Source organism: Trichoplusia ni, assembly GCF_003590095.1.
Source record: "Trichoplusia ni isolate ovarian cell line Hi5 chromosome 9 unlocalized genomic scaffold, tn1 tig00003602_group8, whole genome shotgun sequence".
Taxonomy (NCBI): domain Eukaryota; kingdom Metazoa; phylum Arthropoda; class Insecta; order Lepidoptera; family Noctuidae; genus Trichoplusia; species Trichoplusia ni.
Genome location: NW_020799672.1, coordinates 1 through 18,075, shown reverse-complemented (window position 1 = coordinate 18,075; position 18,075 = coordinate 1). Strand labels below are relative to the sequence as shown.

Sequence of the window (18,075 nt, the reverse complement as noted above, 5' to 3'; positions counted from 1 at the left end):
AAAAAAAATGTACTGAGTTGTTTCGACTCCATAGGACTCCATAGTTTAGTAGCTCCATCCTCCATCCATACATCGTAATGAAATGTCAATGTTTCTTGTAATGTCAACAATGTGACCTGGCCGATGACATGTCAGGTGTAAACTGAATGTTGTCCAATAGTTTAGATTTAAACTTTTCTTTTGGAATGTGATTTAATTATTTATTATTTTGTGATTGGATCGATTAACTTCTCTTTAATTTATATTGCCGATCACACAAAATGTTTGAAATAATCATACTGCTTATATTGTCGGCTGTAGCCTATTTCATTACCGCTGAATTAATACCGAACCTCTCAGATCTGTTTATAAAAGCCGGTTTATTTGGAATAGATTTGTGCAAAACAAATAAGAAAAAAGTGTAAGTACGATATTTAAGTACACTGGCGTTTCTAACCTTGTTTGAAAAAATTGTGTATACTTAATCTCTTCTTTTTCTTCCACCTTATTCCTTAACTATCACCAGCGCATGTCAGTTATTGAAGAAGAGATAAGAATATATCAGTTAGTGAAAGTGAAAAAATTTGAATATTTTCATTATGATTCCAGGCCGGAAGCAATAGGTGTTGTATCAGGCTGTGTCTTTTTAGTTACAAGTTTCATATTTATACCAATAGTGTTTGGTAATGGTTTGATGGACACACAAAATTTTCCTCATAATGAGGTAAGTTAAAATAATTATAAAACATACTTATGTTGTTAACTTTGAATTACCATTGTGATGGTTTTCAAAATAAATCCATCATGAGTAAAGCTTAAATTAACAAGAATAGAGTAGAACTTAAACTAGGTTTATTTTTTATATCTCCTTTTCATAAACTCGAATCCTACCTGACAAAATTTCCATGTGAAATTTGAATGTAATAATAACATTTTAAAGTGTAGTACATTAAAATAAATACAGTAATCACTGATTGGTAAGTGTTTTAGTGATGTTTTGTTTTTAGTTTGCAGAACTGTTAGCAGGGTTGCTGTCCATCTGTTGCATGCTTCTTCTGGGCTTTGCTGATGATGTCCTAGACTTGAGATGGAGATACAAGTTATTACTACCAACAATGGCATCACTGCCACTGCTGGTGGTATACTATGTAAATTTCAACTCCACTACTTTTGTTGTTCCTATACCCTTAAGACAATGGCTGGGAATTTCTGTTAACATAGGTATTTATAACCTATTTTATATATAACTATTTTTAATAAATTCCTTAAATACAATGGATATTCAATAAATAATTATCTTTTGTTCCAGGATTCCTTTACTACATTTACATGGGAATGTTAGCAGTTTTCTGTACGAATGCAATTAATATTTTAGCGGGTATCAATGGACTGGAAGTGGGACAGTCAGTTGTTATAGCTTTATCAATAATTATCTTCGACATTATTGAATTAAGAGGAGACCAATATAAAGCACATACCTTTTCATTGCATATCATGATACCTTATTTGGCAACTACATTAGCATTGTTGAAGCATAATTGGTGAGCATTAGTGATAAATTTTGATACTATGATCTAAAAAGAAATAATGTTTTCCATTCAACTTTATAATTACTTTTCTTTTCAGGTACCCATCAAAAGTATTTGTTGGAGACACATTCTGCTATGTCTCTGGAATGACATTTGCTGTAGTAGCCATATTAAGTCATTTCAGTAAAACTGTTCTATTATTTTTCCTTCCTCAAATCATTAACTTTTTGTATTCAGTCCCACAACTATTTCACATTATTCCTTGTCCAAGACATCGCCTTCCGAAATATAGTGAAGAGACTGATTTACTCCATGCAAGTAGAACAATTATTGTAAAAAAGGATATGACTTTTATAACTAAATTAATTCTTCAAGTCTTAACCATGTTACACCTTACTGATAAAGTTGAAGATGAAGACTGCATTAATATCAATAATATGACCTTAATCAATTTATTTTTAATTAAGCTAGGACCAACATCTGAAGTACAGCTCACCACAACGCTTATGGCTTTTCAAGTCTTCTGCACTTGTGTAGCTTTTGTTGTAAGATATCCAATGGCATCATACTTTTATGATAGTTAAAAGGTGCGATCAATTAGATTAGGGACAAATATTTTGTGAAGTTATAGCTAGGTATATGTAATGTTCCATATTATTTTTACGAATATTTTATAGGATTAGCCAAAGATTATAATGTGATAAAACCACATTGGCACTTTATTTTACACTTAATGTTCTTAATAAATTTGTTTCATAATAAGTATGATTGAAAAGAATATAATTCCATAGCATTGTAATGGCTGTTAATATTTTTGTATGATATTGTTAATTACAAAATAAAAATGAATCATTATGAATTGTAATTTTATTTCTTAAGGAGTATATTTTATTCTCTGGTATTTTTATATAAGTGCTAGCTGTCCTAGCAAACGTTGTTTTGATAGTGCAGAAACATTAGAACATGATTATTTTGAAACTTTATTTAAAAAAAATTGTAAAGCTTATGAAAAAAGATGTTGCCCTATTCAGACCTACCGAATATGTACCAACACATAAGAATCGGTCAAGTCGTTTCGGAGAAGTTCAATTTAGTACAGCGTGGCACGAGAATTTTATATAAGTATTAGAAATAGTTTCCTACTCCTCCCCGGAACTAAATGTCAAAAATAAAATGACAGCAGGTGAAGGTTGTCAGGAAATGGCGTCGGAAAATATTGTTTTTTACAAAACGAGTTTTATCTGCATAAAACACTATATTTGATTATTCTATAAACGAATAAAGATTAATAGATATATTTTCTATGTATCAGGAATCAAAAAACAAATAAAAACCGAAAAAGTATGTATATTCTACTAGTTGGAAGTTTTTAAACCCATCCTGTGAGTTTGATTACAAGAAATATACAAATATTGAAACCAAATATTGAGAACAAGGGCCTATGCTATCTAATTACGTAAACAATTAGATGAAAGACGTCGAGATGTTTATAATAAAACCACATAAACATTGACGTGGCAAAGCATTAAAACAACTAGTGATGTTCCATCACTTTTTGAAATTTTATCGATAATTGGTCTTTTTGTAAGGTATTTAGTATTTGTAAATAAAAATACAATATAATTAAAAAAAGTATATTTATTTACGATGAAACATGTAAAATAAAAGAAAAAAAATAAATAAATGCAAAAACATGAAGGCATTTTTATTGACAATTTATAATTAAGTTGTTCAGATGTGTACAAAAAACAATAATTCGTCTTTGCTGTTATGGAGAAGGGCGATGAAGTCTTGAGGAGCCTCGTCACTTGGACGCCAAGCTGACATTCTGTAAAACAAAACGGAGAAAATCATACCTTTCGACACACTTATCTATTCGAAACATTTTATTACTATAAGTAATTAAAAAAATATAACAACATACAATCATCACTAACAAATAAAAATAAATACTATATTACTATAATACGAAAACGTAAATTATTATGAGTAGGTAATAAATAAAAATAATTAATAATAGATAATAAATTAAAATAAAATAATTAATTAAAATTTTTCAAACTCATTACAATATATTATCATAACTGTCGATAAAAAATACTATCTATTCAAAACGTAATATTATCATAAGTAATAAAAATAATTAATTAAAATTATATTAAAGCATTACAATTTTCAATCGACACTATCGATTAAAAAAAATAATATCGTACATTTATCGACACACTTCATTCCCTAAGAAAAAAATATAAAAAAATAAACAAAAAAAAATTCACTCGGATTTAGACTTTATAACTAACGGGATAAAGACGAAATTCGACGGGCTGAACATTTGTCAACAAACCGCCCTTTTTATATATTTTTTTTATAAATAACAACAAATTTAAGCTAACTATTATTTTACAAAAAATGGATAAATACATTAATAAATCGCCGTGAAACCTTGCACAAATTACTTAATAGCATATAAATAATGCATTTTACTGTATTTACTAAACAAAATCACAATAAATCACTCGGAATTCCTAAACATTCTAACGCATTTTATCTGGCTTTATCTAATTGTTATAACAATGTATTTCTTACAACTAATTACCTAAATAGCATAATTATAAACAAAATAATCACATTAGTAAGAAAAAACAGCACTAACCTCAAACAAATTTGTGAAATCCGCAAAAAACAACACTGCACCACACTGCGCAACGGCCCGCGCAAATGACAAATGTCTTGATCAAATTTTAAATAATGGCGCGTAGATTACGTTTCGTTTTTGGTTCACGACATAGAAAATGTCACTAACGACACATGTCACTCAACTTCTTTATACAAAAGTAGTTTGTAAACAGTGATTTCAAGTGTTAAAGTCGAGTGGACAGGTGCGGTGCCCGGGCACCGCGCGGGGCTATAGGGAAAAGTCGCGTTATGTCAAACGCGGTGCCCGGGCACCGCGCGGGGCTTTATGGATTATCCCTCTAAAACAGAGTAACCGGCGGTCATGTACAGAGTAATAAGTTAGACGCAAGCAAGTATGGCGATTAGTAACCGCCTTATTGCTTGCGTCCGTGGGTAAGTTAACGTAATTACCTACCTATAATCTACATTAATAACAATATGACATATATAATTGATTTGCACTCATTTCATTCGTTTCATTATGTCTGACGAAATACAGTTGATTTATGATCTCATTAGGTAAAGGTCAATCCCAGGGACGAGCATCTATTCTACCAACATCTTTGTATCCTCCAACTTACTTGTCTGACTACGTCAAGATAACACATTTGAGATAAGAATCTGAGATGCCTAACACTTTTAATAGAACTGATTAAATAGGTTAAATTGCTTCACTTATCGTTTGATATTACCTACATGTTTTAAGAGTAAAATGATACTGTTAAATGTGATTAAAAAGATAACATTAAATTGCATGTATGTTTCGCTAGCGGTACCTACCTACTTATCTGGACCCCTTATTCTGCTATTTACAATGGCCGATGAATGAATGGCAATTGGATTATATATTAAACGAGCTGTTGCCCGCGACTTCGTCCCCGTGGGTAGAAGATATAATTTATGATTTAGGTATACCTGCCCGGTTTTTTTTTCACATTTTCCATTGTGTCTTAGCTTCTATTAGTCGCTGCATGATGGTTTGTAGCCTAAAGCCTTCCTCGATGAATGGTATATTCAACTCAAAAAGAATTTTTCAATTTGGACCAGTAGTTCCTGAGATTAGCGCGTTCAAACAAACAAACAAACTCTTCAGCTTTATATATTAGTATAGACTATTCCTACTGCCAACACAATAATTGGAAATACATTGTATTAACCGTAAATGTCCGCCCTGTACTTAATTTCTTAGATAAATGCTTAGAATAATGCCAATGTCATCCAATTTCTATTCATTCCTCAGCCATTGTAAATAGCAGAATTGGGGCCCTGTTCAAACGAAGGCGCAAACGAAAAATGTACCTTCCTACTAAATATATCTAGTGTTATTTTAAACATTGCTTACTTTCTATAACTAATAACATAATTAACATGTACGGAAATAGCAAACGATTCCGAATTGTCGGCGTAATATTATCGATTCTCTATGAGGTTTGTATTACATCACCTCGTTCAGCTAGTAGCAAGTAATTGCCTTTCATAATCCAATTAATGTAACTATGAATACAGCTGCTTATAATAATATTCCTACTTAGTATTTTCGAAAGGGTATTTTAATGGACTGGAATGTTTTATAGATGAATAAAAAATACATAAAGGTAAATAAGAATATATGCACGATTCATTTAAACTTATTAAACACTTTATTTACATAATAGGTGCGTACACATCGGTTTTAATAATCATAACATTACTTTTTTTGGCTTTATACAAGGTAGTGTTTGCCAAATTTGTAAAATGGTGTTCATATGTAGGTACTTATTTAGAGTAATAAATAGTATTTGGAAATAATTAAGTATTTTATACAAAATGGCTAGAATATTCTCTATATCATAAACAATATGTTACCTTAGTTTAACCAAATATCATACAATATATTGTCCTCGGCGTCATTTTCATTAATTACCCGCAATGTCTTGAGAGTTTGTAAGTAAAAAGTTAATTCAGAAGTGACTACACCATGTTGAGGACTGCCATTTGCTACTATGTTCATTTTTAACAGTTGTTCTCTAAGTTTATCTTTGAAGTTATCATGTACTCTTTTGTAAATGGTCCTTATTTGTTCATTAGGTAATATATCAATAAGAGCTTCATGTAATTTAACTAAGTGTTTAGAAATATTTCGGAATGTTTGAGATGGTACAGGAGGTTTGGCATCCCATCCTGTAAGCTGAGATGCTAGCATATTACTTACTATTAGGCAAATCTTATTCTCTATTTCCTGCTTATGGCTTACAATGTCATTTTCTATATTACTAAATCCATTGAGTGACAGTTCTTTAGAATGCTCTTTTTCAAGCAATCCTCTTATTTTGGGTAGAAACCACATTACAACCTGCAAAGATCTGGAAACTAAAGCAAGGTTAGATGTAGAGATTGTCTTTAGTCCAGCACTTTGTATTGCACCAGCACCCAACACCAATTGGCAACACCGAGAATTAAATAGTCGAATCAATTCCAACATGCAGTGTACCAAATACTGAACAATTACAGGAGACTGCTTGGTGGCATCACAATATTCAAGTAAAATCTTTAGTAATAACTGCACTGTTGCAACAACTGCAAAACTTTCCTTATTTATTAATAAATACTTTCCATCTGGTTTCCCACTATCATATTGCAGAGCTTTAGGTATTTCGCCTGATTCATATATTTTGTTTATTGCACTTTGTAATTCACATGGAACATCTGCAGCTTTCCATCTCTCTGTGTTAAGAGCGGTTGTCAGTTGGGTTCTCCTTTCAGTGTGTAGACATTGAATGTACTTCATTGCATAGCTTCTTAGAGCTAGTTTCATAGCATTACTATTATGTCCAGTGATTTTTTCACATTCGTCACAGAAGTGTTCTATAAGTTTGGATAGTATTGATAATTGTGACATATCAGAAAAAATATAATCCTTGTCAGTTTTTGTTACTATTAGGTTAGCACATCGCTCATTACAGTAGTCAGAGAGTGATGCAATCATTTTTTTCAATTTGTCTTCTACAGAAAGTAATTCTTCAGGCGTCCAAACATCTTCACTGTCATTTCCAGTAACATCATCCATTTGAGTAATTTCCAATATTAAATTGTTTAAAGAGAGGATTCTCTTAAATAATGTAATCAAGTTTGGGGTAACTTTCTGTAGGAATGTAATTCCCTCATTACATAAAAGCCATGTATTATCAGAATTAGATCCTCTTAACACAATTTCTGTGCTCCCATCCCTTTCAGAAATTATTTCTATAACACATTGCTTAATTGTTGCTTGAATAGACGTCATTGCCTCTACTTTAAAAGTATCTATAAAATCAAATTCTTTAAGACGTAGAATTCCTGAGACTATAGATAATATTTTTTCTCTTTCAGGGATTTCTGTGTCATCCTTAGGAGGCCTGTTTAGATCAGTGACAATAAATCTTAAAAATTCATTACTTAACATTTTATGTATTAATCGCTTCATTTCAGCTAATTGTGGAGATAAGTGACGAAATGCTTGAATGCCTGATAAATGGGTAGACAATACTTTTTGTGTAGAACTAATCAAGTCTAAAGCTGCTACATAATCGGATGTGCTTAAAAGAAGCTGTATCATTGGTTGAGTTTGTTGGACAGTACCCATTAATTTTAACAGTTCATGGACATTCATGAGATTATGGTTTATCCTGGTCAAGCTTGCTAGTTTCAGGGGACATTCAGTCAAATTACCTTTTACATCTGTGATATTTTTTCTAGTTTTTCTAACAGTATTTACTGCTCTTGCCATCTGCTCCATTATTGTATCATGAGACAACATTGCATGAAAAAATGCATCTGATTTTTGGGCTACTTGTTTTGAGATTTTCATCTCTATAACATCTAGGTATGTACTCAATACTTCCTGAAGAGATCTTATTGCGGAACTAGGTTCTTCAGAATTACATAGACTAGGAAAAACTTTGCTAAATACCTCTGGGTCATTCAATGGCAATGATTGTTCATAAAATATATTAGGTACTTCACAAACATTTTCTACTACAGGAGTTTTGTTTTTAACTGGAATTGTTTCTTTGAGCCTACAATGACGGCGATATTTCTTTGCAACTCTCTTACAGTATGATTCAAAATGTGCTAAAGTGATTTCAGGTAAATATGGACTAGGGTATATATCAACCTTTTCAATAAAACTGTCACCCCATGTCTTCGTGAAGAAATTGCTCTGTTTACCTCTATTGGGGTCGTTTAATACTGCTGGAAGGTTTTGTGAGGAAGAATAGAAGGTCCAATCATCATTCAAATCTTTTGTATACAAGTGATATTCTCTTACATGATACTTAAAGCCCGCTTTCCGCAAATCACCGAATTGCAAAGCTGAACACATTCCATTTTGACCATATTGACAGAGTATGATTGATCCTTCTTTAATGCTGTGCTTTTCTTGAACATGCCTGAAAAAAGGGTTAAATTGAAAAAATAATCGTAAGAGGATTTTGACCTTCATAAGAAACAAGTATTCCGTCAAGTTTATATTTAATTATACAGTATTAAGTATGTTTAACCTTTCAAATTCCGTGGCAGAAGTGAAAAGTAGTCTGGGACAGTGAACACAGTTTTGCCATGTAGGCTTTTTACAGGATATAGAGTTGTCCTCCATACCATCTTTGTTTGGAAAAAACTAGAATAATTATTTATATTTTCAAGGTAATTAACGTAGATATATAAAATTTCGTAAATCCAAGCTCATGACATGGTAAATAAAAAGTGACAGACATGACACGATATGAGGTTGTGACATTGACAGCGCACAGCCAATCAACCCACGAGGGTTGCCAAGTTTTTAATATTTCTTTGTCCCATAAATAGTTTATGACTAAAACCAAAGTGTTCTTCTTACCAGCAGTATACAATTCTGTATCGTTGATCTGCTGAATTACTGAAAGGTGCAGGACGTGTATTAGTAGTGGACGGCACAAAATTACATAAATTAGACGATATAAAAAAAAACATACAGCAAAATACCTGCTCCCAAAAATGATCACATTAATTTAAGCCGTAGTACTATCTCCAACTATTCAAACTGTTACCAGAATTGTCTAGAAATCCAGTTCTATACTTTTTTCCCCTTCCACTATTTCATATCATTGTTTAATCCAAACACTCCTACTTTTAAGATCACTTTCCTAACAGCATACATAATACAATTCTAATAAGTTGGTTAAAGTTCGGTATTAAAACTAAATGTACGGCAAGAACTAACATTTTATTTAAAACTGGGATAGTATCATATACATTACCAAAAAATAACGAATAAAATTTAATATTTGTACTTTACACAGGTCTTGAAAGTAATTCTTGTGGCACCAGTTCTCTTGATAGATTTTTGGGTGCTTATAATGAGAAAAATACCTGAACGATTTTTACATTTTTCTGGTAACTGTTAAGACCGGGCCTTCGGCGTTGACTTCTGGAAAAACCCTGCTTATCACTTTTTTTTAAGTAATTTGCCTATAACGTAATTATGTACTTTTTAACTTACAAACAGGTACGTAGTTATTTTAAACGTTGACATATTAAGCTATACAGATAGTTGCGAGAGTAAACATGACTGCACGCCAAACTCAGTGATAGAGTAGACAATCATTTGTGTGATCCATGAATGCTTGTCCTAAGTCGGTTTTAACCCCAAACGCGAATACTTATTGCGTGTGTCGGTATAACAAAACTCTTCAAACTGTTCTGCCCATAGCTATGTATCTAGCCATTACGAATATAGGTAAATATTTTTTTGGGAAACCCTGAACTATAATTTATTACAAAAAAACTAAATATTTAAAAAAATAGGCCGAAAAAATTAAGGACTCGTTTTGGTAAAAGAACGAGACATAGGCTCTAGGCTCTTAATAAAATAAAAATAATTTTATATTCGATATGTATATTTGCACTTATAGTTAAAAATATTACAGAGAATGCTGCAAGTTACATATTTAATACCTATATTTTAAATTAATTAGTACATAAAGATTTAACATTGACTATACAGATATCTTATCAAATTCTATTAAACCTAGTTTAATTTATTCTTTTTGACAATGGTAGCAGGCACAGGAAACCGCCGATTTAAATACAAGGTTCCTTTCTCCATCCAAGCACAACACTTTGACGGGAACCTGCAATAAAATAAAGTAATCAGGTCAAGCATTCTTATTCATCCTCAAACTGTCTTCTTGTCTGTGTTGGACTTTCCTTATAAGTTAAAAAAAAACCTGCTTCAACTAAGTAGGTAATAATTTCATTTTCAGTTTCTTAAGACTTACTGAAACCGGAAAACCCAGTAACTAGATGGGTGTAAAAGTGAAAAGTGGCTGATTTATACGTTTAAAATAGGAACAGCTAGTTACATACGTCCTCAGATTCCATTATGTTGCAGCACTGGCCTAGTGAAGTGACTGGATGTCGTTTGAACCCCAACATGATGCTTGGTAGTGACCAAGACTCGCAGAAACCGCGACAAGCATTTGTTGTAATTTTAAACTCCACACAATCTGGTATACTGATATTCCTCGTATGACCTGTGAATTTTAAAGAGGTTAGGACGTATTTCCTCTATGTTTCTTTAGAGTCTATCTATCTCTCGGGTATCTATTTTATACTTAATGCTATAAAGCAAACATCAAATATTCAGTATGAAAAATAAGTAACAAACCGATTCGATGACATCCGGGTTTCCTCCATGATTCAGCAGTGAGAACGTTACTGAGAGATATGAGTAAAATTAAACTACTTAAAAGCATTTTGAACCGATCTATTCAAGCTTCGGATTGCGAATGAAACTTATCGCAGATTTCTGCCTTTATATTGCGAAATAGTGTGGCAGGGATCGTCAAGCGAGATGAATTAAAAAATATACAAAATAAAATATGATATTTTTCTTTGATGTGGACTTGTATCCAAAAAGTCACTACTTGATTAGTCTAGTTATTGGACGTGATGCCCGAGCTAGAAGGTTGCATGGAATAGAAGATGCGATGATTTTTATCATTAAAGCGGTATGTACAAATCTTCATTATTTATTGCCAGTTTGTGCTGTATTTGCAAGTTAGGCAAATGAAATAATATATTTTAATACCGTCCTGTAAACATCTGACAGTTAAGCAAAGAGAGCTTGCCGGAGATAGAAAGTACAAGCGTTCATATTAATCCTTACTAGCATACTGGTTCACCCATTTACCTATATGTTCAATATTTGGAATCTTGGTTTATACCAAATTCTCCTTCATTGTTTGTACGAGATTTCTTAAAACAACTAAATATATGTGTAAGTTAGTTATAGTGGTGTTAACTAGTTTTTTTGCTGGCATTTTCAAAAACCCTAAAACTGTTACCTAACTAAACTGAAGCTTTTACACCAGAATTAATCATCGCAAAACGTTGCGAATGTCTGAAATTTTTCCGAGTCGGGAAACATTTACAGTTCATGAATTTTACAGGCGTAGAATTTTGAAGCGTTATGATACGAAGTAAGAAGTAAATGGATTGAAATAATTACTTTAGGCGATGATGTAAAAAGGGGGCCCCTTTTATGCATTTTGTTGAGTCGTATTCACGGAGTTTGTATCGAGTTGAAATTAATTTCCGGACAGGTTAGAACATTGGTAGCGTACAAGTAAAGGTACAAACAATAGCCTTAGTGAAGCGCATGTGCAGGTACTTTACTGACGGGACTGGTTGCTAGGCACACGTGTACATGATACATACAGACTAGGCGGTACTATTCTGACTACTGGTATGCGAACAAGATTTATATGAATAAGAAATAAAGATGGACATTGAATATCAAATCTTAAATCTATACAAAACTAAGCAATTGGACAAATGCCTTAAACTATGTGAAGTAGCGCTACAAGAAAAAGATAATCGGATGATCGAATTCGTTAGGATGAGAGCTATGACAATACAAGCAAAAATAGTTGGAAATGGTTACGAAGAAGTGGAATATTATCCGCAACAGGATGAGTTGGTTTCTACTTCAGTGGCCAAGACTCCGAGGCCTGGAACTTTTTTCCAAAGGGATACAAAAACAGCTAGGAATCTTGAAACATCATATCAGGTAAAGCCTTTTTGTTTCCTTTTCCTATTTTTTTTCTGGGATACGATAGTATAAGTGGTTGGGCCAAACTACATAATTATAATAATAATTAATGGGCTGTCATTTCTTTGTAAGAAGTAGTAAGTGAGTAAGCACCCAGCTGAATGCAGACCTTCTGAAGAGCACATGGTGCTGATAGTACTTAAGTGGTGTGTAATTATGTCACTTCAATTGCGCTTATAAGTGAGCGCAAATTCTCCATGATTAAACTTAAAAAAGCGAGGTGCAGAAAATAACAGAACAAGCATTCGTGGATCACACAAATACTTGTCTCTACGCAATAAAATAAAACATCTCTACTACAGAAAAGAACTACCGCAACAGTGCGGTCACGTGCCGGCACCAATACTGCTGGAGCTCGGAGCATGAGAACCGCCCTGCACACAGCCTCTCGCATGTCTCGAGCTGCAACAGCACTTACTGGAGGAGCACCGTTCACTCCGGGAGCACCACTTTCTTTAAGGTTTCTTTCCAAAGATGATAAACTTTTTACTCCAGCTTCAAAAACACTATTTGAATATGTGTACTATGTGGAAGGTGATGTTAGAAAGGTAAATATTTTGGCAATAAAAGCTCATAGGATTTAATTGATTAAATTATTTAACGATAATAATCGTTTTAATTAACAGGCAATGGAAGTGGCATTCCAGGCTCAGAAAGCCGACGACACTTCCGACTGGTGGTGGAGTTTCTCGTTAGCTCGTTGCTATTTTGCTCTCGGTATGCACAGGCATACTGAAGATTGCCTACGTCAGGCACTTAAACAGAATAAACATATTTCAATTTATCTTCGTCTGGTTGCCATGTACGTTGGTCTTAATCAACCGATTTCAGCACTCGAAGTTTGTAAGCAAGGTTTATCCGTGTTTCACGAATATACGCCGCTTTTAATAGAACAAGCAAGAATTCATGATCAAATGGGAAACTCTGCTTTAGCTGTGAAAGAATACCGTATGGTGGCATTAGAGGATCCTTCGAACATGGAAGCAATAGCCAATATTGCTATGTATAATTTTTATAACGATCAACCGGAAATTGCTTTGCGATATTATAGGTAAGTATGGTCTTAGCATTGAATGAAACTAGATATATTAAAATGGAAAACACACTACATCTCAGTCTTTGTAATTCTTTACAAGGATTGAAATAAAGTGTAATTGATACGCTGCCTTCACAATAGGATGTCCGCATCCCATTTCCAAATGTAGATCATCAGTGCGCTTTCGTTTGATTCCCCCCTCGCTTGTATCCTCGCTCGTGGATACAAGCTCACATCGATACCTCGCTCGCACTGGGCATATTAAAATGCTGCACTTCAATCGAACTTCTGTGCTCAATCTCATATTGTGTTTTATAATTTTAGGAGATTACTGGCTACAAATCCAGTGGGACCGGAAATATACAACAATTTAGGATTATGTTGTTTGTATTGTAATCAATGGGATTTGACATTACCCTGTTTTCGACAAGCTCTGTACTTTTCTGCCGACCCTGAAATACGTTCAAATATTTGGTTTAATCTGTCCCACGTAGCTCTGGTAAGTCTTGAAAACCAAACTATTGTATTCGTAGACTTTGTTATATGTTTAAGATTAGCGACTGCCTAATCGTTTAATTTTTTTGTGATTTTTTTGCAGTCAACGGGCGACGTAACCTTAGCTTATCGGTGTCTTCAAGTAAGTCTCGCAATAGATTCGAAGAATGAAGCTTCACAACATGCGTTACACTCTTTGGACGCAAGATTAAGAGCTAGAAAAAATGTTACGACCTAACTATGGCTTAATATAAATTAAAAGCACCTAAACCGTATAACATTTATTTTATTTACATTTACTAAATAAGCACCTTTAGTATAAAACTACAATTTAGCATGCCTACTGAATAAGGTCTAGAGATCGTAAATGTTCTAAGGACATCCTGCCGCGTCAGCTCATGATTAAGGACTCCGGTTGGGTCCGAAGCTAGTCGGGCACTCCCGATAAATACGCGTAAGTAAACCGTTACATCATTTAATAATTAATGAAAGGCGTAGATATAAAAAAGAACTTTATATGTATATTATACATATAAAGACGACCTCCGTGGTCGAGTGGCGTACGCACCGGTTTACAGGTGTCGCTAGCTCTGAGGTCCCGGGTTGGATCCCCGGTCGGGTCAATGTAAAAAATCACATTTCTACATTGTCTCGGGTCTGGGTGTTTGTGGTACCTTCGTTGTATCTGAATTCCATACCACAAGTGCTTTAGCAACTTACTTTGGGTTCAGAACAATGTATGTGATGTTGTCCGCATTTATTTATTATTTATTTATTTATTTATTATAATATTCAAAATATTCAAATGATATTATACATTTTATTTGCTTATTGATAGTAAGTATTCTACTGGAATATCTAGTGATTCCATATTGCGTAGTTCAGCGTATTTGAGAGCTATCAGCGAATCAAGACTAGGTTCAGGGTGGACATGGAGCTGCGCTAACGTTGAGGAATTTGTTTCACTCGTGGCTGGAGCTGGAGGTATTCGAGTAATATGGCGATTTTTTACCTGAAAATGTGAAAAAGGTAGGTCAATAGATATTCATAATTTTAATTTTAATTTAAACTTTAATGAAGTATGTTTTAAAAGTTAGGTACAAGGTGAGTAAGGTGGCGCAAGTAGTTTACCCATGCAATGTAGTGAGTGCCCTTTGTGTAAAAAATTACTTATGAACTCACTTGCTCCAGAGTAGAAGGTGGGACCCCAATGCTTTCCCAAGTATCTGAACCTTTAGGAATGAATAACGGCTTTGTGTAGTTTGTATTCTTCTCTTTGACTGGAACAGAGTTCCCAAAGCTTATATTGTACAACATATCTTTCGCTCGTCTTAGAAGTTGCGGTTCTTTAGATGAATAGAATAACATGTGAGCTTTATGAAGCAGTGCTATGCTTCTTAGAGTTGTACAGATCATTTTCTTTATTTCACTGTCTGAAAAATAAAATCATTTGATAAAAAATGTTTACTTCCTTTACTTTTTCGCAGACTTTCTTCAGTTACTTTTAAAATTTAAGGATATTTTAAGACCCTATTATAGTTTTCGTCATGTTAAATAGATTAATGAAAAGAGTGATCCTATTCTAGCTTTCTAGCCAGTAACAAGGAGAGGAGTGCCTAATAATAATATTCCACAACTTTCACACAACGCCATCTAGTCTCAAACTAAGCAAAGCCTGTATTATGAGTACTAGACAATTGATAGGCATAATGTCTTATAAGGTCAGTCAAATATCCTATAATACCTATTATAATATAATACCCATTATAATGTTATACCTACTTATACAAAAGATTTTCTGCAAGGTGGGCCACTAACATCACCCATTATAGTAAGATTGTATCATTTGCGGAAGGGAAGCTGATCACGACACAGTAGACTCCATGAGTATTAAAAATTTAACGAAATTTAAAATAAGCAGCTAGTTCTTTAGAACCAGCTGCTCAGCTGCTCAACTCAGCTGCGCTTTAGCGCATAAGCTTATTTTGGCGCAAACGGCTCAAGCTTACCATAATTTTTAAAGATGTCATATTTTCCGCCAATTATGATCAACTCAGGATGGTCTGGTGATGTTGAATAGACATCGTTCATGGCACGAGTACAGGTGTCTAAAGTTTCCCAGATACATTTTATTTTAGATAAGTCTACAATAACGCAGAAATAATATTTTCCGCGTATCGGCGTAGACAACAAAATATTATTCAAAGTTTCCAATTTTCCACCATATTCCCAAATATGACACAAGATTTTATCAATTCCTTGTTTTTGATTAGATTTTCTTCCAAACGAGTATTCTACCACTAGAGTTTCACGAGGAGGGTCATTCTTTTCCAAAAAAGAATAAAGCAGCGTAGATTTTCCCTGAAAGACAGATTAATTTCTTAGTTATTAGGTACTTTTAGGGTTTACCCAAAAGGTAAAAACTAAAGCCAATTGGGTTCTGAGGCTCAGTTGTTTGTCCGCCTGTCCGTCCATCTGTCACCAGGCTGTATCACATGAAATGGGGTTGGATTACATTTCCTAACTTACACAAAAGGAATACAACATCGGTCTTGTCCATCCGACAAATTATTTGTGTTTATTTTTGAATAAAAAGAGTGGGTTCATTTTAGATTTGTATCGGACGGACCCGTAAGCAACAGCTAGTTGGTATAGTTGGTTACTTACTACAGATTTGCTTCCTACAACAAAAATTGTTCTGGAGCTGCTATCATTGTCATCATTTTGTGATTTCTCAATTAACTGTGAGGCAATTTCTGGTATTGAAAGCATCGTTTCAACTTATTATTATGCTTTCGGTTCCTGGATACATAAGGATTGTACCACTGTTCAAATAATCAATATTTGTTATCAACTGTAGAATTATCTTTCAAATATGTTGCAAATGAAGATTTATTTCAAGCTTAACATTAGGGAATACATTTTAATATAAAATGTTATGTTTTCTGGAATTAAAGTTGGTACCTAATGGTAACCAAGCAACGGGTGGTCAAAAACAATTATTGTAACGAGCTGCTTTATTTACGCTATGTATTATCATTCTAAAACCAGTGCTACAACCATGTGCACCTTTAAGAAACCGATTGCGTGGTTAAATAATAAAATCGGAACACAATATTTTACTACTGTTTCAACTAAATATTTTTCAATATTTGTTTTACTAATAGTATGGTAAATTTTAGGCCTATTTTTTTCCGATGAATTAAATACAATATTGTGACCATTTGTCCCCATAATTTAATAAATAATTTAAGTAACTATAATAAGTTTAGGTTTAATATTGTTTATGGTATAAGATAGTAAGTTGCTAGACTGAAATAATAAAAAAAGTGTATGTGTATCTGTGGAAATGGCGACCGATGATTCTGGTGTCAAGAGATTTTTGTAGAAAATCTTGTGCGAATAAATTGCGTTGTAATATCAGCTGGTGTTAATTCTTTCACAAAAACTTTAGATTTCTGTAAAATAGTTAAAAGTGCATTTTATTTGACATCGATGATTAGTGTCAACTGATTGCAAGTGGTAAGAAATACATTGTCACCTTCACTCTTGTCCTAAAACTTTATTTATTTATGCTTATTTTAAGTGTTTATGTTTTTATATCGCAATTCACAGTGCACTTCATCGATCGATTATATTACTTTAGTAAACATATCCGTGATCGTAGATGCGATTATTACGAAAGAGAAAGGCCATTCTGCACAATATTCTCATAGTCGTAATATTCCGTAACCTACATAAAATAAACTATTAAAATCCATGGTTGAAATGTTAAGAAACTTGAAGTTCTTTTTATTTCTTGAAATTATGATATCGCGATGCTCGTGATACATTTTTGAAATTAAGTAGTGTATAGTGTTCAGGCACTTTCGTTTTACCTTCGTATTTGTCGTCCTATCTTTAGTATGTTAATGGGCCATTGTCAGAGAGATAGGCACTTTACCTAGATTTCGTGATTTGATGCTCCAGATATTTATTTGGTAAGGAAAACTGAATAAAATCGTGTTTATAATTTTTGGCCAGTGCTTGTATTTTATTTACTAATATTTAAAATTCTCTAAACTAAAACTCGAAAATATTTTTTTTTCTTTGTTGTTTCTTATTACTTATTTTTAATGAAAGTTAAAAAACAGAAGCATCTCACAAAAAAAATACTGGAATTGTTTCAGGTGACCTGGGCCACTAAATCAACAAGGGTATTTATTATCAATGTAAAAAAGAATTATTTATTTAATGAATGTCACCATAGAGGG

At 33.2% G+C, this 18,075-nt stretch overlaps 5 protein-coding genes across 6 annotated transcripts; 2 read left to right on the top strand and 3 right to left on the bottom strand.

The window, feature by feature from the left end:
• Positions 1 to 99: 99 nt before the first annotated feature.
• Positions 100 to 2,367, top strand: LOC113506319 (UDP-N-acetylglucosamine--dolichyl-phosphate N-acetylglucosaminephosphotransferase-like). Its single transcript, XM_026889160.1, has 5 exons — positions 100 to 400; positions 589 to 703; positions 987 to 1,200; positions 1,289 to 1,520; positions 1,606 to 2,367. Exons 1-5 carry the CDS (start codon positions 261 to 263, stop codon positions 2,090 to 2,092), a joined length of 1,188 nt encoding a protein of 395 aa, XP_026744961.1. The 5' UTR covers positions 100 to 260; the 3' UTR covers positions 2,093 to 2,367.
• Positions 2,368 to 4,476: 2,109 nt separating this feature from the next.
• On the top strand, positions 4,477 to 14,097 carry LOC113506316 (tetratricopeptide repeat protein 8-like). 2 transcript variants are annotated; one of them, XM_026889157.1, is made up of 6 exons: positions 4,477 to 4,587; positions 11,875 to 12,249; positions 12,594 to 12,839; positions 12,918 to 13,342; positions 13,652 to 13,826; positions 13,926 to 14,097. In XM_026889157.1, the coding sequence occupies exons 2-6, from the start codon at positions 11,962 to 11,964 to the stop codon at positions 14,058 to 14,060; spliced, it is 1,269 nt and encodes a 422-aa protein (XP_026744958.1). In that variant the 5' UTR covers positions 4,477 to 4,587; positions 11,875 to 11,961; the 3' UTR covers positions 14,061 to 14,097. The 2 variants fall into 2 exon arrangements, with proteins under 2 accessions (XP_026744958.1, XP_026744957.1); XM_026889156.1 differs by lacking the exon at positions 4,477 to 4,587 and adding an exon at positions 11,129 to 11,188 and having other exon boundaries at positions 11,630 to 12,249.
• Positions 5,802 to 8,942, bottom strand: LOC113506315 (vacuolar protein sorting-associated protein 54). The gene is made up of 2 exons (XM_026889155.1): positions 8,702 to 8,942; positions 5,802 to 8,590 (listed from the first exon to the last, which is right to left on the bottom strand). The coding sequence occupies exons 1-2, from the start codon at positions 8,794 to 8,796 to the stop codon at positions 6,031 to 6,033; spliced, it is 2,655 nt and encodes an 884-aa protein (XP_026744956.1). The 5' UTR covers positions 8,797 to 8,942; the 3' UTR covers positions 5,802 to 6,030.
• On the bottom strand, positions 10,117 to 10,954 carry LOC113506317 (thyrostimulin alpha-2 subunit-like). Its single transcript, XM_026889158.1, has 3 exons — positions 10,846 to 10,954; positions 10,545 to 10,711; positions 10,117 to 10,309 (listed from the first exon to the last, which is right to left on the bottom strand). Exons 1-3 carry the CDS (start codon positions 10,931 to 10,933, stop codon positions 10,217 to 10,219), a joined length of 348 nt encoding a protein of 115 aa, XP_026744959.1. The 5' UTR covers positions 10,934 to 10,954; the 3' UTR covers positions 10,117 to 10,216.
• Positions 14,098 to 14,309: 212 nt separating the features above from the next.
• LOC113506321 (cytoplasmic dynein 2 light intermediate chain 1-like) lies at positions 14,310 to 16,828 on the bottom strand. Its single transcript, XM_026889163.1, has 5 exons — positions 16,490 to 16,828; positions 15,832 to 16,183; positions 15,005 to 15,255; positions 14,640 to 14,834; positions 14,310 to 14,352 (listed from the first exon to the last, which is right to left on the bottom strand). Exons 1-4 carry the CDS (start codon positions 16,592 to 16,594, stop codon positions 14,643 to 14,645), a joined length of 900 nt encoding a protein of 299 aa, XP_026744964.1. The 5' UTR covers positions 16,595 to 16,828; the 3' UTR covers positions 14,310 to 14,352; positions 14,640 to 14,642.
• Positions 16,829 to 18,075: the final 1,247 nt, after the last annotated feature.